At 45.3% G+C, this 23584-nt stretch overlaps 1 protein-coding gene across 1 annotated transcript in view; it reads right to left on the bottom strand.

The window, feature by feature from the left end:
- Positions 1 to 23584, bottom strand: part of CFAP46 (cilia and flagella associated protein 46) — a 186195-nt gene that overhangs the window by 122877 nt on the left and 39734 nt on the right. The window contains exons 12-17 of the mRNA XM_059730335.1: positions 18643 to 18871; positions 14876 to 14996; positions 5702 to 5825; positions 4165 to 4295; positions 3261 to 3406; positions 2873 to 3006 (exon numbers count right to left, since the gene is read on the bottom strand). Coding sequence (XP_059586318.1) covers positions 2873 to 3006; positions 3261 to 3406; positions 4165 to 4295; positions 5702 to 5825; positions 14876 to 14996; positions 18643 to 18871 — 885 coding nt within the window. The remainder of the gene's footprint in view (positions 1 to 2872; positions 3007 to 3260; positions 3407 to 4164; positions 4296 to 5701; positions 5826 to 14875; positions 14997 to 18642; positions 18872 to 23584) is intronic.

Raw genomic sequence — 23584 nt, 5'->3', positions numbered from 1 at the left:
ATGTACCCTAGGTGAACCAATGTAATGTGTAGCTTTAAAATTGATTTACAGTTACAACAAAGCCCTATTTAATTAACTGCAGCTCATTTTTTTGAATATTTTGTTCAATCCTAATTCAATACCCACATACTGTATGAATTTCAAAGTATTTTTAATTACATACAAGAAATGAATGTACAAGACTATTTTTCTTCTTGTCAAGTTTCAATGTCAACTTTGTAGTCAGTAGCAGTCATAATAATCTCAGTGAAAAGATCAATAATTCCTTACAAGGGAATAATCAGAGTCCTCTGCAGGCACTTCTGAGATGTGAGGGGGGTGACAACAGAAAAACATGACTGGCTTCCCTTTGCTACATGATGCTCTCCACCTGGTGAGTTTGAGCTACCAGGCTTTTGAGCTTAAAACTGAACTGAGTAAAACTTCAGACTGAAGAGAATCTCCCTGGTAGGAGTAGAGATGAAACACTCTTCTCTAACATCTACAACTTTTCTAAGGAATAGGTCCAGGTGGTCACAGAATGTTCCGACATCTGCACTAAGAAAATGGAGCGATCTTTTCAAATGTGTGCATATATATATATTCACACACACATTTGAAAATGTCACTTATAATAAAATGTCACGTATAATGTCACACACACACACATTATATATATATATAATGTTTTATAGATTGACTTGAGGTTGTGGCAACTGCAGAGGCTGTCCTATTACTGAAAGGCAGAAAAGATGTGGGAGGCTTTTCAAAGGAAACTAAAGCCATTACATTTCTATCCTCCATTCACAGACTATTGGATAGAGCACTTAATTCACTTCAATTTTTTTTAAAATCCCATCAAAAACACATGATGGGATTCTGCTAATTGGTATATGTATACTACTATCAGAGATTGAGTTCTATCCACAAAATAACCTGATAAAAGTAGCTGTAAAAAGCTAATATGCTTTTTCTTAGAGAAGGTCATCTGCATCTGAGAAGTCCAGTGAACCTTATGTAAACATTACTGATATCCAGGTATTCCAGAAAATGATTAAAATCATCATAAAGCTGAGGGGAGCACTAGCTGAAGTTAATCTAGATAGTCTTTATGAATAAAAGCACAAGTCCTAAAAATGTTTCTGTTAGTTCCAAAAGTAGCAGCCTGTCCCCTCTGAAGAACTCATTTTTATAGAAGACAAAAAGGAGGACCTGAGGAATTACAGTCTCATTACTGCATGGGGAAAACTAAAGGGAACCAGGCACGTTTAGCTTAAAGAAAACAATTAAGGGGAGACATTATAGTAGTCTCCAAATAACTGAAAGGCTGCACCTCTCTTGGTGCCAAGGGCAGGATGTGAAGCAGTGGTTTTAAGTTGAAGCTAGCACAGGGGTGGGCAAAATGCGGCCTGCGGGCCGGCTGTGGCCCAACAGGCCATTTTATCCGGCCCGCAGGGTCCTTGAAAAATTTAGAAAATTAATATTTTTCTGCCCCTGGCTACCTGTCATGCAGCCCTCGATGGCTTGCCAAAACTCAGTAAGCGGCCCTCTGCCCAAAATAATTGCCTGCCCCTGAGCTAGCAGATTTAGATTAGACATCAAGAAAAATGTCCCTGTTGTTAGAACAATAAGACAATGGAATAGATTGTCCAGGGAAGCTGTGAAATCTCCTTCACTGAAGGTTTTCAAGAGGAGTCTGGAGAAGTATTAGGCAGGGGATGGTTGAGCATTCCTGCAGAGCGTTAGACCAGATGATCCTTGACATCACTTCCAATTGTTTGATCTACACTCACCCTATCTCCTCATTATTGTTGTAGGTTTTGTAATATACTTTTGAAACCCTCAATTAGGTAGCCTGGATTTAAGATACCCAAAAGACTGCTACATCTTCCGAGACCTCAATTACCCATGACAGCTCTGCTCCTATAAAAACAATGCAACTATCCTCTTTCACAGTGAGCTTCATGATTATAGGATAAAATGTTTTAAAACATGGCATTTGATTATGGAAATCAACACATGTAACTATGACTGCCTTTACTTCCAAGTAAAACTCAGTAACTGTATCGATCTTTCACTCTTTTTCACATAGAAACAAAAAAAAATTATCAGCACTTATAATGGTAGGTAACAAAAGAAAAAAAGAACAATCTTCTAAGTACTATTCCTCATGTACTCCATTCAAATGAAGGGAACAGACTAGTTGTTTCAAATTGAGTTGTACAATACGCATTATTTATACAATGGGCGCTCAACCTTCAGCTTGTGGTGCTATGTCATCCGGCCTGACAGCTCTGGAAATTTGGTGGTAGAGAAACAATAGTACCACTCCCCTCCTGCCATATCTCTGGACCTTTGGGGAGCCCTGGGCCCTGTGCACTAGATGGGGCACCTGATTCCAGCATGCAGGGGGCCATAGGGGGTGACGCCAGACCCCCAGAACCCAATCTCAGCATATGGGGGTGGGAGGGGGAAGTTCTAGGTCCCTGGAAGCCAAATCCAGTGTACAGGGGGAAGGGCAGGAAGGAGTGGTGCTGGGCCCCAGGGCCTGATCTGGCCCATAGACAGGTCCCGTGCCACTCATCTGGCCTGCAGGGCCAAAAGGTTGAGCACCACTGATTTAGACACTTTAATATTATTATAGTGATTTAAAAGTTTTATATAGCTACATATAGTATGAAATATGAAAGAAGCCAACTCAGAAACAGTCACCTGAAAACCTCTTCCTTTAGCTTCTCCTTTTTTCAATAGAACCTAGGCCTTTGAAAATGATCCATTCATAAGGGATGGGTTTTACTTTAAGAGACAACAACAATTTGAAACCATCTTCTGGATGTAATGAAACCAAATTTGCCAACATTCCCAGACCATCTTAGCAATTAAAGAAAAACACCTGTATGTTATCCATTCTTGATCCTGTTCAGGAAGTTTTGCAAGGTATCCTGGGGAATGCTGGCTTGTATCCTGAGGCAGGTCAGCATGATCATTGAGTTGAACACCTTGTAATCTTAATAAATGAATAATTGCCTGAAAATGTACAGAAAAATATGACTATCTAACATCACACTTTCTTCAAAGCCTCAAATTGATATCACATGCAACAGTATAGCTCTGTCAAAACAGTGTAATGTAACCTATCAACAAAATTAAATTAAATCCCTAAAATTTTTCAGATGCTGAAGATGCTTCATTCCTTAAGATGAATACGTAATGGTCAAGTATATATAAAGCCAAGGCTAATGAGACAAAAAATGAATGTGACAGTTTTGTAATTTACTAACCTCTGCATTAATGAACCTTATTTCTGCTAATGTTCTAAGTAAGTCTTTTTCAAAAGAGAATGATTTAAGAGGCAAAGATGATTCCAATTGCAAGCTGTCACCCTGATTATCATCCATCATAATTATACTAGGTTTCTTCTTTTGAGCTAAAAGAAAGGAACCTTCAATTATTATTTATATTATATAAACCAGGAAGATTCTTCCACTTACTTCTAGTATGAGAAAAAACGTCTAGTTACTTTAAAGCCCACAAGAGATGCAATAAATTCACATTTACAATGACTTCCCTCAAAAACTTTCTTTGTTACAGTTTAATCCAAGCCAGGCTACCTTCCTCCAGGCTGGGGATGGATGGGAGACAAGGGTCGCATACAGACATTCATTTCTATTGGTAAGAAATTCGTAGAAATTCTTACCACTAGAAAAACAAGTCTGGGAGGTGGAGCATAAGTAAGTTCAAGCTCCATGCTGGAGAGCTTCATAAGTGAACTCTCCAGGCAGGCAATACTAGAAGGCTGGTCCCTAGGCCATCCCTGCCCTTGGGAAAGCCTATCAATTGATAGTTTGCCTTCTCCCCTGCTCAAGTGGCAGTTGGCAGCTACTGAAAACAGAGTTACATACAGTATTAGGCAGCCTAATACTTTGCATATTAATAAAATGGTACAATACCCATTTTTGCAGACTCATATAGGTAGGCCCTATTTTGTTTTATGAGAGACACTGAATATTTAATCATGAAAATATTTTCTCTCAAAACAATTATTCCAATGATGTCAAAACAAATTTAAATGAACTAATTTGCAGTCTGTGACATTACATTGATTTTTTTTTCGATCACAGTAAAGCCAAACTACTGTGCCATAAATATATAATGACAAATTTAAAATACAATGTATTACCTTACCCTTCATAGATTTTGGTACTTTCTTCAACTGAGTATCATCATATAAGAGACAGAATCTACATGCAGTCCGGCACACATCCCAGACCTCTTGTTTCCGAGCAACTTTTGCCAGATCTGCCCAAAGACTGACTCTATCAACAAAAACATAACACAAACAACTCTTTTTGTTAAATACATTTATTTCTTAGCATCTACATGAAAACTCAAGTTAATTAAAAATTAATATCAAGAAGATTTTTAGAACCCAGTAATGCTTGTCATCATTTCAGTATTACTAAATTTGATGTAATCTTTTTATCAATGGTAAATAAATTTTAGAAATCAGAGTACCCAGTTTTACGTTAAAGTGCTAAAAAAGGAACCAAGTTATTGAAGTTATCTTATAAATTTAAAATCAAGAATAACATCTGCTTACATAACGCTAGGGGAAAATAACATACTAAAGTTTGGAGCCTGATAGTGATGTGGTCCTATTGTGTTGTGGAATAAGAATGCTGTGCATCTTTGCCCCTACTACACTTTGTGGTCACTAGGGGCTTGCCTTGATTGAGCAACCAGGCTTCTAAGGAAAGAATGAAGAGGCTTGTTAGGAATGCCATTCCCTGGGCAAACAACTGAGTGGAAAGGGGACAAATGTGATGAAGGATGAGATAGGGAGAAAAGTCTTACGTGTTCCCCCATATGCCAGGCAATAAAGCTGAATGTGAGGGAAGGTGGGAAGTATAATGTGTCTGGCAGTATATAATTAATGGAAGCTATACACATGACACACATCTTTGGAAATACAAATAAATGTATCTCTTCAATGTTGAATGCTTGTCTTTCAAGAAAAAGAATGATTTACTTTCTCACATAAGCATGTATCCTAGTGTCTTGCAAGGTTACAAAAAGGGTGCATACACACCAGATTTACTACAGAATAAACTGACCACTGACACACAACACACAGACTTACATCAGTACCAGAAAATGAGGAGTAACTATGCACTGATGTAAGTTAACCCTACATAAAAGTTGTGTGTCTACTCCCCTAGTTTTTCTTAACCTGGTGTAATTCAAACCATCCTCCCTGCCATCTAGTGGCCAGGCACTATAATAGTATCCAGTGTGAGCAGCTGGCTTGGGGGAGAGCGGGGGCCTCATTACATGCCCTTTCTGTAAAGTCCAGAGTAAATTTCTTAGTAAAAATGGTGTTATATGCCCACACCCTAAAAGATTTTGATAAAGTTTCACTTGTACTTCCAGATCTTGATCCTGTGAGTTTGCCTTCATTTAAACACCTACTTATCCCATTAAATTCAATAGCAAGAGAGAACACATGGTAAATACATTAACAATGAACCAACATCCACTTGAGTTAAACATGGTGTTAAATGCTTTGTAGTATTTGGATCAAAGAGCTCAGCCCCTTACAAGATGGAGCCTCAGGTAATGCTGAAGTATAAACAATTGTACATTTTTTTTTGGCAACAACAAAAGCACTCAAAGATTTTCTTTCTTTTTTCCCCCCTCTTTATCTCCTTTTTTTTGTCATTACCTTTCTTTGTCATTTCTATGTCCTAATCGTTTCAGATGTCCATCAGCTTTCTCCACACTTTTAATATGATGCTGTGCTTTTGCATGGAGATAACTTATTTTACTCCTACTTTTACCGGAGGAAACTTAAATGGAAAAAACAGAGCACAAGAGAATTATAAAATATAATACTGCATGTTTTATATCGCGGAGTACCTTAATGATATAAATATTATAAACAGTAGCATAAATTAAAATAAGAAGGTACTCTGGATAAACAGTTCTGTTTAGAGCTAGTGTTATAAATGACATGTTCAGTGATTGTCATGCAACACTGCATTAGTAGGAGTGTTGCCAGCAGATTGAGGGAAATTATTCCCCTCTATTTAGCACTGGTGAAGCCACATCTGGAGTACTGCGTCCAGTTTTGGACCTCCCACTACAAAAAAGGATGTAGACAAATTGCGGAGAGTCCAGAAGAGGGCAATGAAAATAGGGGCAGAGGCATTAGGCTTATGAGGAGAGGCTGAGGGAACTGGGCTTATTTAGTTTGGAGACGAGAAGACTGAGGGTGGATTTAATAGCACGACTTCAACTACCTGAAGGGTGGTTCCAAAAAGGATGGAGCTAGACTGTTCTCAGTAGTGGCAGATGACACAACAAGAAGCAATGGTCTCAAGTTGCAGCAAGGGAAGCTTAAGTTAGATATTAGGAACCTTCTGGGTACGTCCACATATGCAGGCACGTGTGCTCGCAGCAACTCAAATACCAGCGGCACAAAGTTGTGCTGGAGATTTGTGCCTCAGCACATGTGCCTGAACTACACTTTGGTGTGGGGCAAACTGTTGTCTTGGAGCAAACTGACCCTGCCCAGCTCCTCCCAGATCTGCAGCCAGAGGGAGCTGGAGCCTGAGGCCAGCCCCTTTGTTGGCCCCAGCAGTATAAAAAACTGCTCTGGTGAGCAGCTCAGGGCTACTTGACCTCAAGAGCTTCTGTGGCCTGGTCAGTTGATGTACTGGGACATTAGCCCGCTTGTGCTAGCTGGACTGCTGCAGCAGCCCTGACCTAGAGTGACCCCTGCACCTTCTACCCACTGCAGCAGTCTGGCAGCAGGGGCTGCTGCCTGGCTGTGACCTGCTGCCACCTGCTACAGCTTTCGCTCCCTTGGACCTGCAGCCCTATGTCTGCACACTTGCCAGACCTGGACAGGGACCGCATGGCCACCTGGGCTCTGGTACAGGCACTGCAGCAGAGCTGCCTGCACCTCGGGGCCAGCTGCCAGCGGGCCGTGGCTGCAGTTGGCCTTTGTACAGCACTGTTGTCATGTCTTCTGGTGCTGCCGCTCTGCCATCTAGGCAGCTATCACCCGGAAGATGTGCTCACTGCAGTGACCTGCTTTGAAATGTCAAAGCATGTCCTTCTGGCCCCAAGTGGCGAGGAGGTCAGCCACCTCATCTTCCCTCCAGCTGGATCCCTGGTGCTGGCCCTGGGCAGGCTCCTCTGCATGAGTCCCTCCACTTGCCTCACTAGCAGAGATCCTGGTGTTCCCAATTTAAAAACGGCAAATTCTCTGATAAAACCCCCCAAATTCTCTCATGAAAATATCCAAAATCTTTGTTCTCCCACAATTAAACTGAAGCACCACTATATATAAAAAGATCAGTTGGCCAATGTTTTATTCATATATTTACAATTTTAAAGCAATTTGGAAGCCTAACAGTGCCTCTATCATCATCTCAAATGAATTCTAGATATGTCTACATGTTGGCATTTGCTTTTTCTGTCATAGAAAAATAACAGCTGCCCCTGTCCCCTTCACTCACCAGGAAGTGGGGAGAGTGGCAGCTGGACCCACAGCTGCTTTGTGCAGCTGAGCAGCAGATATGCCAGTGCCCTGCCCCTAACTCCCAACCCAGAGCCCCACCAGTGCTCCTTGCTCCTGACCCGCAGCCCCTGCCTGCACTCCACTCGCTCCCTCCCAGCAGAAGCTCTGTCCCAGCACCAGGACACGACTCCAGCTGCAGCTGTCCCATCCACTGCTTCGTGACTGTGAGCTGTGCCAGCCCTTGCTGTTCTGTTCCCTGCACCTGTGCCCAGGCCCCAGCGACCCCCCCATGCTGTTTCTGGGAAGTCCTTGACTGGGGCTCAGGGACTGGGTTGGGCAAGCCCCTTCCCTTCTAGGCCGGCTTCCCCCTGTACAGGCTGCTCTAGGGGAGCAGGGGTGCTTAAGCCCAGCTCTGGTGACCAATACTACCCAGAGCCCTCCCCCATCCCTGACCCCCACTTCTTGCTCACACACACCTCTGCTGAAACCTCTATCCCTTCACCCAGCCCATCACACACTGAAGTGGTTCCTGGGACCAGGATCCCACCCGAGGCCAGGGCTGCATGTTCCAGCACTGGTGTGGGCATGGGACAGGGCTGCAGTGTGGTAATTGCCCCTGCAGCCATGGCTCCTGCCAGCAGGTCTTATCACATCTGGCGGCTGGGCATGAAGGGTATGAGATTCGGGGGGAGGGGGATGTGGGATTTGGAAGGGATGGGGAAGAGGTGTGGGAGGGAGGTTTGTGGGGGATGGGAGGGTGTGTGGGGGGTGTAGGGCATGTTGGGGGTTTAATCGGTGGATTGTGGGGGTTTGTGGGTGTGAGGTTTGTAAGTGGGTATGTGGGGAGAGGGGCTGGGGAGGTTGTGACATGCACCCCCCCCACACAGTGTGTTGTAGCACCCTCCCCCCAACAGCACGCAGCATCAGGTCCTTGGGGTTCTCACAACAGGCAGAGGCCCCCTGACAGTGCTTTGCGCCACCTGAGACCCAGGGGCTATAATGGTGTACACAGCCAACCCCACCCACTGGCCTGTACCTTCACACAGAACCAGTCCAGTTCCTACAACCACCCGGGGCTCCCAGCACTGCATGCAGGAGCCATGCACCATTGGGTCAGGCCAGCTCCTGCCTGTGTGGTGGGCACATGGAGACAGGAGCCAGCCTGGTCTGATGGTGCACAGCTCCTGCTTATAGTGCCAGGAACCTTGGGTAGCAGCAGGAGCCAGCTTGGTCCTACATGAAGGCACGTGCCAGTGGGTCGGGCTGGCTCCGTGCACCATGTGTAGTCCCCAGGTCTCAGGCAGTGCCGTGCGCCACCAGGGGACTCTGCCTGCCATGGGCCACAAGCACTCCAAGGGCCCGCTGTTGGCTGATGCTGCCAGGGTGGCAGAGGCTGTGCGCCCTGGGGGCAGGCGAGGGACCCACCCCTTTCCCCACAATCCCTCCACCCCCATGTCCCTGCTTACTGGGGACAGAGCCTGGGTCCCAGGCAGCTCTGGGACACTGCTACAAGCTTTGCCCCACTTCTATTTGTTCCAGCACACTGAGGCAGAGTGCTAGAGTGTCTCTTTGGAGGTTGCTTCAGGGCATGCTCCAGAAGTGTGCCTTGCACTACCTTTTTTAGCATGGTTTTTGGGGGTTTTTGATACCGAGATGTCCCAGTATCAAACTGAAAGTCCATGCTGCAAATATGCAGCATGAGGAACTTTTTTTTGTTCCGAGCATGCCTTCTGCAGCTTCTCAAACTACTTTGAGACACTGCAACAGGCATGTGCTTGCTTATCTGGATGAGGCCTCTAAGGGTAGACAAAGCCTTGGCTAGGATGATATATTTGGGGATGGTCCTGCTTTGAGGATTTTAGGACTAGATGACCTTTCCAGGTCCCTTTCAACCCTAATTTTCTATCATTCTATGATTTAATACATCTTAGCTAAAATACAATTATCTATAGTAGAAGACCCTAACTCTTGAGGCATAGGTTTTTATTTGGGTTGTTTGGGGTTCTTCTTGGAATTAAAATCCCATCTTTGAAAACTCACAGTTAAAACAATCCATATGCATTTTCAGTGATGAGAACATATGTGATTCAAAATTAACATCTGAAACACTTCACATTTGGCTTTATTCATGCTTAGAGCTTCCTTGGAAAATAATCATTCTGCACTCAGACAAGTTGGACTGCAATGGGCATAACAAATGATCTCTATCTACTTGTCTGTAGCATACTTGCAGCAAGACTTTCTGTACTGACATCATTAGGCATGGGATCATATCTGAGCCATAAAACATTTGGACCATTATTTCAAGGAAGGACCAATACAGCTATCAAAGAGAAGCAATTTAGTAATTGAAGAAAATTAAACCCTGGTTGCTCTTTAAAATAAAAGAATTATATATAGGTCTATGTTTCTAGGAATTAAAAATAAATAAGCTGTTGCTACCAGATAAAAGCCTGAGGGGAAACTTATCTTCTGAATATATAGCATGACTCACAACTTGTACAATCTATAAAAACTGAACACCGATCCAGACAAGGGTGTACAAAATATTGTGAAGGCACAGTTTGTTCAGTATCAGAATCTAAGCCTCTGCTATGATTAATCAACAAAAAATAGAGCCATGCAGGCACAAAAATATTAGACAAGAAATCAACTGAAACTGATATGTGGAAGAGAAGTTGGGCCCCCAACAGTGGAAAATGGCTCCAGTGATGTAAGAATGTCAAAGAGATTATTTCTGCAGTATAATGACAAGACAGAAATGCTTTGTACTAGAATACAAGTAACTTGATGTGGCTGTCCTGGAAATTCGATAAGGCAGAACACTGACTTCAGTCTATGGTTGCTGATGTAACCCAAACTGAATAAACTTTAATTTGATCCTCAAGCAATTTACCAAGAAAAAATAGAAACAATATCTGAACATGGGCATTCTTGACATATACATAAGGACAGATTAAATATTAATGTTAAATAAGAAGGAAAAAAGGATATTCCCTTAAGCACTTTATAAATGCATGCATTTGATCTGGAACCAATTCACTTGTGAGTAAATTACTCATGAGTAAATGCTCCTGGGCAGGTGTCTACATATGCATGTGGGAGCAGATTTGTTGCTCCTAGCAGCAAACTGCTCCCACTTCCTGTGGCTCTGCAATGGGCCCTTGCCACCACCAGGGGAAGCTTGAGGCTCTGGCTGCAGACCATCTTGAAGAGGCAGCACCACTCCTTGCTTCCTGGCTAGCCACTTCCCTGGGCAGGAGCAGTGTGCACAGCACAAGGGCAGTATGCGGCAACTGTCTCATCATCATCATCATCACTGTCTCTGCCTCCCAGCGCTATGGCTGCTCCAGTCCCTGCTCCTGGCAGCAATGTCCAGCACCCCAAGCTCCTGCTGGCCACTGCACTGGCCCTCCTGGCCCACTGCACAGACTGCTGTCTGGTCCATGGCCATCTAGGCCCTACTAGCTTCCCTATGTGCAGAGACTGCCTGCCCAGCCATACCATCCCAGGGTCGCTGCCGCTGCGCAACTGCCACCTGAACCCTGTCCTGCTGGCTGGACCCTGGCAGGGATGCCGATGATGTGCTTTCTGCACACTACTTCTGGGGCCACTCTTGCCCTCCTAGACGTTCAGCCCTGCTGATTTTGGGCCTGCTGTGCCAGCCAGGACTGGTGGCTGCACATCATCCAGCAGATCTGGGATGACAAACAGTAGCTAGAGGTATTCAGGATGAGCTGGGTCACCTTCCTGGACCTCCTGAAGTAGCTCCACTCACACCTAGAGTAGCATTACACTGCCATGCAGTAGCCCCTCCCCACAAACACCTGGCTGACCTTCACCCTGCTCAAGCTGGCCATGCCTGCCAGCCTCTGTTATGTGGGCCATCTCTTTGGCATGGGCAAGGCCACTGCCAGAAAGGCTGTTCTGGAGGTGCACAGTGCACTCCAGGATGTGCTGGGGCACACGGTGCTCCAGGTGCATGACCTCCTGACAGTGGTGGCGAGGTTCTGTGCTCTGGGATTCCCACAGTGCATCAAGCCCCTAGATGGGACCTACATCACCGTCACCTGCCTGCCTCACAGTGACCGCCCCTACTATAGCCAGAGGGGCTTTCACTCTGCTGTGCTCCAGGCCATCTTCGACCACTGCAGTACCTTTACCAATGCAAGCACTGGGTGGGCAAGCAGTGCCCACAGCACCCATGTGTTTCGGAACACTGCCCTGCCAGCCCTGTGGAGAGTGAACGCTTTGCACTGGGGGTGCCAGACCTCCAGCTGGGTGCCCATCCTCACTGGAGGCCCCACCTACCTGCTCCTGCCCTGGCACATGTGGCTCTACACCAGCCAGTTGGATCCTCGCCAGGCCCACTTCAACTGCTGCCTGGGCCAGACCTATTCCCTGGTAAGTGAGCCTTTAGCTACCTGAAGAGGTGCTGGTGCACTCTCACTGCCTACCTTGTTTGCTGAGGACATCTCCCGGTTCATTGTCACAACCTGTATGCTGCATAACATCTGTGAAGCCTGGGACAAGCTGTTTCGCAAGGCCTGGGAGAAGGAGGTGCAGTGGGTGGAGGATGCCTGGCAGCAGTGACACCGACAGGACCCCCACCGAGGCCCTGGGCCAGCAGGGGCCAGGGCTCTGGGTGCAAGAGGCACAGGCTGACCACCTCTTCCTGCACTCCCTGCTGTAGCCCACCTGGACAGCTGCCCACAGATCTCCCACCCGCTACTCGCCCCCAGCACCACACTTACCATAGACACACCTCAGCATAATACTTTTTATTCCCTTCACATCAAACAGACCTCTCGCTTTCCCCTACCCAACACAGCCCCTCCACCACTCACCCCACCCACCAACAATATAATACCCTCTACCCCGTGAAAACTATTTACAACAGTGGGTGCCCGCCAGGGATGGCAAGCCATGGGGTGGGGGCACCTAAGGGCAGAACCTGGGGACAGGCGATGTGCACCCCGTTCTGTGGCCATTCCCCCACAGGTGCACACGCCTCAGCAAACCTGGTGGGTGGGGGGCTCTCCCAGGGGACACTGCAGCCACTGGTCCCCTAGCACAAGCTGCTCCCCGTCTGACAGCCAGTGCCCAGGGCCAGAAGGGCCGGCGCAGTCCTGGGCCCACTGCGGGCAGCTCTGACCTGAAGTTCCTTCTCCTAAAGGACCAAAAGGAAGTGCATCCCCTGGCCTGGGTCACTTATGGGTGAACTGGTGACCTACTTTTGAGTTGAGTGCGTGCTCAGTTGGAGACACGGTTTTGGTGGGAGTTTTCTGAGGTAAAAGTTACCTGTTTGGAAGAGACAGCCAGGTGCACCAACGCATGCCATGTGCAAGGGGTGAGTGCCGTGTGCGTGGACACATGATTGGCTGTGCGAGTGATTGATAGGTGACACTGTTCGAGTGGTATATAAGGGGCTGATCTGAGAAAAGATCTCTCTCTGTCCCTGACTGATCTGTCTGGGTAAGTGTGAGCTGCAGTTGTGTTCAGTTCTGAGTAGCCAGAGAGTTTGGGAAGGCAAAGGCCACCGCAACTCAGTGTGGCTCTGCAGTGAGGCAGGTGATCAGTGGCCAAGCGAGGGCAAGTGTACTGCCAACATCTCATGCTTTCTGTGGTCAGAGTGGGTGCGAGCTGGGATGGCTAATCTCCTGAGTACGTCCTCTTTGAGTGCGAACACATGAGAGCCGGGGCAGCCGAGTGAGAATAGATGAGAGCTGGAGCAGCTAGTTCCCTCTTTGAGTGCCTGAGTTGTTTGTGTGCAGGTGGAGTTAAGTGCTGTGATAAGGGTGTGTCAGCTGCTGTCACAGTGTGAGTAAGCTGCAGATGAGAGAGCTTATGCTGGTCTCTAGCACTGCCTAGCCTAGGCGCTGTTTTGTTGCTTGGCATCTGCATTGTTATATTGGGGTTTGACCCTTATTGTTGTTATTGATATTACACCTTGTCTTGTTAATTGATTGTTGTTACTTTGTTGTGTTATATATTTTTAATTACCCCTCCTCACCACTTTCACCTATATTACTGTAGGCTAATTAACTAATTGGTTAATTGCCTGTTAACAGAGCCCCCCCCCCATCCCTGCTTGCTCCCCTGGGGCTTACAAAGTGGGTGGGACTGGCATGCCCAGTGGCTCTGGTGGGTGGGTGCCAGCTGGCAGTGGCAACAAATGGCTCTTGGAGGACTCAGGCAGTGGGGAGCGGCATGCAGGCACCTGGGCAGGGACCCCCATGGGGAGAAGCTGGTGCTGCTGGTGGCCGGTGGTAACATGGTTGGCTGCACCTCATGGCTGGGACTGAGGCTGCGGAGCTGTCAAGGCAGGTGCTGGCTTGGGCTCCCCGAGCTGCTGGAGGCGGCTAGGGGTAGGAAGCTCGTGTAGGATGGGCTGCCAGCACCCCAAGGGACTGGAGTGCAAGTAAGGCTGCCACAGCTGGCCTGTGCAGGGGTACATAGTGGCTTGGTGTGGCCTCGGGCTGCCTGTATGCGCCTCAGGGCTCTCTGTGCCTGCAGGTTTTTAAGGGCCTGGGCCTGGGGCAGGCAAAGAGGCTCCCAGCACTGGAGTCCTAGGGCTAGGCTGAGTGCTGACCAGGATCAAATTTGCTCCCGGTTGGCATCAATATGTATGTTACTGTGCAATAACTACTCGCAAGTAAATCTGCTACTTACATTTGCAGGTAGCAAATTTACTTGCAAGTAGTGATTTTTACTGTGCAATAAGCATGTGAACATGTAGATGCAGAGTAAACTAAGCTACTGCACAGTAAAGTCTCTCATATAGACGCACTCAGTATTATTTATCTAGCTGAAGATATGGTACCAATCAATGCAGTTATTCTCAACCAGGCTACCAGGGCACCCACAGGTGCTGTAAGATCCTTTGAAGGGTGCCACAAGATGCGAGTAGATAAGCAAGGTGTGAAGAGATAAACAGATGAAGTGCAGTCTCAGGCTCATTCCCTGCCTCGCTGTTCAACCACCTCCTACTGCCAGCTCCTCTGCAAAGCAGCAAGCACTGTGGGAGAACAATTTTTTTAATTGGTTGTTGCTCAGTTCCCAAGAGTTGAGTCAAAAAAAGTTGAGAACTCCTGCATTAGTGTAATAGTTGGATACCTAGAGCAACTGGCAAATAATGATTAGCAATAATACACCAAATACATTATTATGTAAGCTCAATTTGTCACTGTAGGTCCAAAGAGCACAGCCTTTGGAAATCAATGTGAATTATATCACCTACGTCAACGAGACCAGCATTTAACACAGAACAAAGTCATCTAGAAACTGTCATTTGCTATTATGACCAGACAAACTTTTAAAACCATACAAATTATAGGCACGCGTCCTACCTTTTTGTCACAGCAAACATACCTTGGGCTTCATTTTCACTATCAAGGACTATTTGAAATGCATCAGGAGCTAGTGCAAGACCTGCATTTACCAGAAGAGACCGCTTTTTCCTCACACTGTCTTTCAGCTTCCCCTTTTTAGCCTAAACAAAAGGGCAATTTTTATGGACACATTCACAACCGTTAAATTGCTATCAATGTTTTCATTTAATTGGTGTTTTTGTATTTCATTTACTAAATATATCATGGTACAAATTGCAGAATTATGCACTGCATAGGAAATATTTAAAAAAAACAAACACCTTATACACTATTTTACAACGTTGCAGCTGGAGATACTGACCATGGAATCTTAGTTCTTAATATAAGTATCTCAAGAGTAACTCAGGACAAATGCAGCTAGCTATGCAGTAACAGAATTAATATTAATAAGTTTTGATTTACTCTTTATTTCTCTTGGTATGAACTGTCACTATGCTACCTTCTCAAAAATAAAATATTAAAGTGTTAATTCAAAGAAAACACAAAAAAGTTATTTTTAGTTTTGACCACATACAGCTGAGAATGTACAACTTCTCAACCAAAATAACCTCAGCCAGACAAGTTGTGGAACAAATGCAACTTATTTGTTCTAAAGCAGATCTGATGATGCAGAGAGGAAAAAGAAACGGAGTTAATGAACAAGTACTCTACCCTCTTCAAGCCAGAGGAATCCCTCCACACAAATCATGCAGAACTGGTATTCTGCAGGACTCAGGGGCCATGGCTTGCCAAATGATCAAGGCAGCATGCTCTTCCGGGAAAATTCTTGTATTGTTTATGACTGTGACAATCAAATATTATTTTCAGCTTCTACTCCATGAACAGAGAGTAAATGTGCGCACCTGGCTCAGCAGCAGCATACAATGGCTTCTGAAATTGCTAGAGCTGAAAGCTTACCACTGACTTGTCCTAAAGATTACATATGTGATCCACTTGCAGTTACTTAGAACTGGCTTTTAGGTTTCAAGACTACCTCTGGCTGAGGTAATCACTTAGCTTCTGAAAGTATCCCTAATCAATGCACTTACCTCCCAAGCTGATAATGCAAGCACTGTTACAAGTTCCCTTTCAACCAAAATGCAGCCTAGCAGACAGCATGTTCTCTGACTAGAAGCAAACGTACACCACAGTAGAATGAGAAACAACACAATGACTGTTTCTACACATTCATTAATGTGCCGTAGTTATTGCGTATTAAGTTTAGTACTTAGCTAACCAAGCACTAAATCAATGTGCAGTAACTTGCACTACTGCACAGCAGCACCAGCGCACTCGTTTTTTTGTGCTGCTTACTGTGCAGTAGCTAATAACACTGCGTAGTAGCATATTAGCATGTTTTTTGCTGGGCACGCTACTGCACAGCGTTATTAGGTTACCACACAGTTAGTGTTTCATGTAGACGCATCCCGTCCAACATGAAGTACAGGACTAAAAGCAACCTGTTCTTGTCTTCTAACTAAACTCTTTACACTCACTTTCAGTTTGGTTTTATGTAAGTCATTTCTGTTTTAATTTCTGCATTTGTAAGCTTTATGTAATTCTCTGGGAATTACGATGGTTAGCTGGCTGGTCCAAATAGAGTGTGCAGTAAGTGCTACAGTTTACCAAAATCCAAAAACTCCTTAGGGTCTGAGTTACAGGAAACCCTTGCTATTTGCGGGTTCGGCATTCACAGTTTCAAATATTCGCAAATGCTGAACCTGTATCTTAAATACACTTGCAGGAGCTCCTCGTCTGCGGTTGCTACGGACGAGATGCCTGCACCGCTGTGCCCCCCACTCTTCCCCACAGCCGCCGGGGGCACTGCATTCCTTATTCACGGATTTTGCTATTCGCAGGGATCTCAAGAACGCATCGCCCCATGAATGGCAAGGGTCGCCTGCATATGGCCACAGACCCTTTGTTTTAGTCAACTGTTCCTTGCAATACAATTTGAAACGTTTGCAGAGACCCAATCATACATGTTTGGGGTACACTCTTGTAAAAGAATTCTGTGAGGACAGAGAAGCTTAATATTCCTTTATGTAAAAATGAAACAATTTAAGTTTCCAGCCTTGACCAACTATTTAACTTTGCAACTCAATGCAAAGTCTTCAGGTTGTAAAGTGTGACCATAACACACAGAAGTTGGTAGAGATGCATAAGAGTGTCAAAACACTAAGCCTATTTGAAAAAATGTATATTGTCACCAGTGACTTACATAAGTTAGGGTGATTCAAGATAGAACATGGGAGTGGGACAGAATGCTATGTGAATTTGTAAAATATACTGACTCCTACAATAGTGGGTTGGGTTGGGAGGGTCCTGAGAATGTGATCTAGTTTAGTCTCTTGTTCAGGCAGGATAGTCCCTAACTGAACAATCACATATATATGGACTCCATATGATATTCAACAGTTCCTGGCCATGTTTACATGAGACGTTGACTGAGCAGTCATTACTGCGCGGTCACTCAGTATTTGTATAAGCAAGTATTAAATGACTGTGCAGTAACTTAAGTTACTGCACAGTAGCATGGACAAACATCTTTTTGTGACACTAATGTGTAGTAGCTTAATACTGCTGTGCAGTAGTGTCATGTTACAGTTGCTGCCACACAACACTACTGTGAAGTAGCAACTGTGTAGTCAGTCTCATGTAGGCACGGCCCCTTAGTCTCAAATGCTACTTTTTGGGCGTGTCTACATGTGACCCTACAATACTGTGGTTACTGTGTTGTGCCAGTGGCACGTGGTTATTTTTAGTCGCTACGTTGCTGTAGCAATGTGCTATAGCAGTGGAGAGTGTCGCTATGCCGACATAGCTGCGGAATCACGGTCTGTGCCCGCCAATGCTACGTCGCCATAGTATGTTGCTACGGAGATGTAGTCTTGTGTAGATGCACCGTTTTTTTCCCTAGCCAGCCACAGTTATGTTTCTAATATTCTCCTCAGGAAAAATCACAAGTATTTGGGTCAGTCTGATTTTAGAAGCATTCTCTTCACTTTTACATGTTTTTATAAAACTGATTTATTCCCATTTGTATTTTGAAATATATAGACAAAAAACATGATAATATCTGATTTTTAAGGATCAACTGGTTTTTAACATCATAAAAGTTTTAAATTTCTTTTGATTCTCTAGTAACTAATGAATTCAAGGTTACTTATGAACTTTAGAAAGCAGAAAGAATGTTGTTGAATATAAGTAGCAAACAACAGTGACTTCTGATATGGTGCTATGTTGGGCTGCTGAATTCTCTGTTTTGGTATGAGCTGTTAAAAATCCTACAGTTACCTTCTAGTGGCTCAAACTTATTAGCAGTGACATTATGTGTCATCAAAGGGAATATTGCACAAGTTTTATTTTTTATCTATTATCAACCATCTCTTCTGTTGTTCAACATGTATAGATATGGGTACATATGGGATGGAACAGTATCACTATGCAGATATATAAGCTTATATATAATTTCCTATTGACCCTACCAGCTTGGTCTCTGCCCTAAACTAGTATTTGGAGAACATTACCACCTGGATGCATCACAACTGGCTCACTTTCCTTTGAGTATTGTTAGTACAGATATACGCTTGTAAAACTTTTAACAAAGAATGCTGCTGGATATTATTCAAAAAGACATATTCTAAATAAATTAGAAGCCTTGTATCTGAGGGTATGAAATTTAAACAATTATGCAAAATTATTCCTTTTGGCAGAATTCAAAGACAAAGTTGATATATCAATTACTTAAATTATTTTTAACACTACCTGTTCAATCATCATAATTGCTTGATCCTCTAGGCGTTCAGGTGATTTGTACAACATAGTGCATAAATGAAGACGATTGAAAGCCATTTTAAGATGTTCTTGATATTGTCCATTGTTATCCAGATATATAGCCTTCTTCAAATGTTCCATGGCAGCCTCTATTCTATCTCCATTTTCTTCAATGCGAGCAATTTCCATATGAACTTGGCAACGTAACAAAATCAAAGAGCTACAAAACAGGGAAATTTTAAATGTGAGCTGTTTTAACAGCTCAAGATAAAACTGTCTGAAAATCATCTGAAAATGTGGCTGAAAAAGGAAGAGACATATAATGTATGTAGAGAGACATCTTTTTTACTCAACAACACTGGTCTTCATATTTTTAAGTCATATCTTTATACTGAAGTAACTAAACACTTTTTAAAATTTGTTCTTTAATAGAGAAGTAGGCCTAGAAGGGACCTCTGGAGGTCACCTAGTTCAACTCCCTGCCCAAGCCAGGATCATCCCTATCCAAACCATGCCATACAACCATCACTTAAACTCTACATAAGACTATCCTCAACCCTGACACAATATAAACCTAATACCCTAACTTGCCACAGGTAAAGCAGGGGAACCACAGCAGCCAATGTCCTGCTTGTATAAAATATCAATATAGTTGTCAACTATTATAATTAAATTCCATTTGCACTGCAGGAACCAATATCACTAAGAGACACCCGTACAATCTTGAATTTCTTTTTGTATACTGGAGTCCCCTCTGGTTCACTGGTAGAATCCTTGTCTACTAAGGCTGTGCAAAATTTCACTGGCTGTTTAGTTTTGACACTATTTCTACCCGTTTCAAGCTCCAAACAGCAAAATCACAACAAAACGAAGGGCTTCAAAACAGCCCCCAAATGAAATGAGGGTAGTTGAAATGCTTTAAAAGTTTTGAAATGTTTTGAGTTTTAAAGCTCTGTTTGCCTGCAGGCAAGTCCAGCTTGAAAGTAAGGAGAGGGAGGGGAAAGAGGGGGAAAGGACTGTTCTCATACTGACTGTGTAGCTGGCCAGTGACTGTGATCCTTCCCTGAGGTCCCTTCCAATCCCAGTGCTCTGGGGAAGGGATGGAAAAACAGCATAAAAGGCAGCATTGTTTAAACTGGCCAGCTTTCTGCCTTGGAAGATAGCTCAGTAACTGTCAGATGCCAGCAACTCAGGAGCATTAGACAACAAAGGTTACTACTACAATTGATTTGAATTATTTCCTACTTGCTAGCCTAGCAAGTGGGATTCCATAATACCTTTTGCTTTCTTTTAGACCCATTTATTTTATTATATTCATTGATTTATCCTTTTCAATTTTATAATTATATTGGATATAACACACTATATAATTGGATTATACGCTATAGAATTTATATAGGAAGGGAGATACATTTATATTGTATTTCTATACATTTATACCTTGCAGCATATACATACATTATAAAATTTATATAGGAACACAGATAGATTTATAGATTTTTATAAAAATAAGACACTATGAAACACACCATGAAGCATGGTGGAAAGGCAGCTTGCAAGCCTTCAGGGAGTGGCAGAAGAGGGAGTAGAGGGAGAGGTGTAAGTTCCCTCACCCCTGACAATTGAAACTCAGCCTTTTTCCTACAACTAGCAGGGTCGAGGCTTCCAGAAGCAGCAAGGAGAGGGGAGACGTGCCACTGCCTGTGCCTGAGACTGCATCCCCTTCAGGGGCACCAGTCATAACCTCCCTCACCACCACCAAGACAACAAACAGCAGCACCAGTACCAGCATGACAGTCTTCTCCACCCCCATTTCACTTCCCATGCTAAGCCTTCCAGTGCCAGAGGAAGAACTGGAGCTGGAGCTGGATCTGAGTGCCCTAGCAAGGAAAATTCTGGGGAAGGAGGAGGAATCATCCGAGTTTGGACTCCACACTGCTCAAGTTTCCCCTAGAGCCAGGTATCCTTCCCCAGAAGGCACTTCAGAGGAGGCTGAGTTAGAGGTTGTGAAGGAAAGTGGCTCAACTGAGTCCACTCCTTGTGTTGCTGTACCTCTGCCTACTGAGGAGGGGGAAATGCAGCATCCGGAACCAAGCAGGTAGTGTGGTCTGGGATCATTTTGAGCTAGCGTATGTGAGATCATCTGCCTGCACTGCGAAGCCAAAACCAGCCAGGGAAAGGGAACAAAACACATGAGCAACACAGGGATGCTGATGCATCTCTGCAGGCACCACCCCCTTCCCCTTGCTCCTCCTCAGCCTGGCACCATTGGGAGAGTGCCCAAAAGGACATCCCCGTCTCTCTCCAGAGCCCCTTTTCCCCCAAAGCAGAGGTAGGCCACCCTGGAACAGTGGGGGAATGGCGGAGAGAAAGGGGGACATATTGCAAAAGCGAGCGAGATCACCGAAAGCATTGGGGACATGCTTGCTGTCAATCACCAGCCTTTCTCCTTATTTGAGCGGCAATGGTTCAGGCGGCACATGGCGCTCATGGCCCCATCCTACCAAGGGCCCGCACATACCACCTTAAGCAGGACAGTGGTGCCCTCCCTGTATGAGGCATGCAGGGAGTACTTGAGGGAGGAGCTGTGCAAGGCAGGTGCACAGGTGGCCTTACACTTCACCTCAGACAGATTCATAGATGTTAGGGTCGGAAGGGACCTCAATAGATCATCGAGTCCGACCCCGTGCATAGGCAGGAAAGAGTGCTGGGTCTAGATGACCCCAGCTAGATGCATACCCAACCTCCTCTTGAAGACCCCCAGGGTAGGGGAGAGCACCACCTCCCTAGGGAGCCCATTCCAGACCTTGGCCACTCGAACTGTGAAGAAGTTCTTCCTAATGTCCAGTCTAAATCTGCTCTCTACTAGCTTGTGGCCATTATTTCTTGTAACCCCCGGGGGCGCCTTGGTGAATAAAACCTCACCAATTCCCTTCTGTGCCCCCGTGATGAACTTATAGGCAGCCACAAGGTCGCCTCTCAACCTTCTCTTGCGGAGGCTGAAGAGGTCCAGGTGCCCCAGTCTCTCCTCATAGGGCTTGGTCTGCAAGCCCTTAACCATACGAGTGGCCCTTCTCTGGACCCTCTCCAGGTTATCCGCATCCCTCTTGAATTGTGGCGCCCAGAATTGCACTCAGTACTCTCCCTGTTTCCACTTTTTATGTGCTCCCCTTTTGGCCCTTAGGCTGCCCTGGATTTCTCTGGTCAGCCAAGGAAGCCACCTGGCCCCTTTCCCTCTTTTCTCTCGCATCGGGATCGTCTCCCTTTGTGCCCGAAGGATCATTTCCTTAAGGCACAGCCACCCTTCTTGGGCTCCCATCACTTCAAAACTCCTACTCTGCAGTGCGTCCTTGACTAATCGCCTGAGTTCATTGAAATCAGCTTTCCTAAAGTCTAGCACTTTCACCCTACTACATCTGGAGCAGCCAGGGTGGAGATCATGCTTACCTCACCCTCACAGGGCACTGGTGGGACCAGTCAGGACATCGATGGGCTCTCCTACAAGCCGAGGTGATGGATGAGTCCTACACGGCAAGGGTGGTCACGAACTGCATGGTGCAGGGGTGGCTCATGGGCAGGGTAAGCTCACCCGTGGATTCACGGTCACCGACAATGATGCCAGTATGGTCAAGGTGGTCCGTGATGCCAACTTTGTTGGCATCCGCTGTGTGGCACACAAGTTCCACCTCATTGTCAGGGATGCCTTGGAGGGGGACAGAGGTGCTACTGACGGTGCCTGCACCACCAGCAAGCTCATTTTCAAATGCAGGAAGGTAGCAGGCTACTTCCACCGCAGCATCATGGGGGGCAAGATGCTGCGGGACAAACAAACAGAGCTGAACATCCCACAACACAAAAACATGCAGGATGTGGAGACTCAGTGGAACTTCACATACCTGATGCTCAAGAGGCTGGCGGAGCAACAGAAGGCCATCCATGAGATGGTCTTGCTCAGGGAGATTGGGATCAGCGGTCCCCTTAACAAAGCTGAATGGGATACCATCTCCCAGATCTTGGTGGTCCTCAAGACTTTCCTCGAGGCCACCGAGAGCCTCAGCACTGGTGATGACCTCCTTAGCCAAGTGATCCCTGTAGTGAGGGAACTTCACAGCCAAATGGAGCAGCTGCCAGAGAACTCTTCCTGCCAGAGAACTCTTCCTGCCAGCCCCAGCAAGCTTTTGGGTTCAAAAACCCTTCGTCAGGCTAAGGAAGTTTCAGCAGTTGGTGTGTGCTCTTCCTGGATGGAATGAAAAGTAAAGAAGCCAGCAGCTGGGCTGGTATGCATACAAGACAGGTAGTCAGTGAAAATGTAAACTGAGGAGTCAATGGGTGAGAGACAGGTGGTGGGGGGGAGGGGGGAGTGGAAGAGAGAGAAGGGGGATGAAAGTGGAGAGATACCTGGGGAGTCAGATGTCAGGCAGGTTATAATGTGTCAAAAATCCAATGTCTATGTTTAGTCCATAATTTTTAGTATCTAGTATTCTTTACTTTTCATTCCATCCAGTATTCTTCTTTACTTTTCCTTCCATCCAGGAAGAGCACACACCAACTGCTGAAACTTCCTTAGCCTGACGAAGGGTTTTTGAACCCAAAAGTTTGCTTAATAATTATTTTCCAACTATTTGGGTTGGTCTAATAAAAGATATCAGATTCACCCAAGGAACCTTGTCTGCCTATGTCCTTAGACCAACACGGCAACAACCTACATGCCTGTAACATGGATGATATCAAATTCAGCCGTCTAAAATGGAAACTGTACAACATGAAAAAGAAAGAAGCCAAACTCAACAGCGACATATATTTTCTAAGCCTTTGCAAGAAACACAACTTCGTCCCCCAAGGACTAAACATCTACAATCCTCTGGATTGGGGACCTGGTGACTATCTATAAACTCACTAGGGGGGACCAGAAGGGTTTGGGGGAGACCTTGTT

Source organism: Alligator mississippiensis, chromosome 6 (assembly GCF_030867095.1).
Source record: "Alligator mississippiensis isolate rAllMis1 chromosome 6, rAllMis1, whole genome shotgun sequence".
NCBI classification, from domain to species: domain Eukaryota; kingdom Metazoa; phylum Chordata; order Crocodylia; family Alligatoridae; genus Alligator; species Alligator mississippiensis.
Note: the sequence above shows the minus strand (reverse complement) of the source record. Positions and strands in the feature narration are given on the sequence as shown.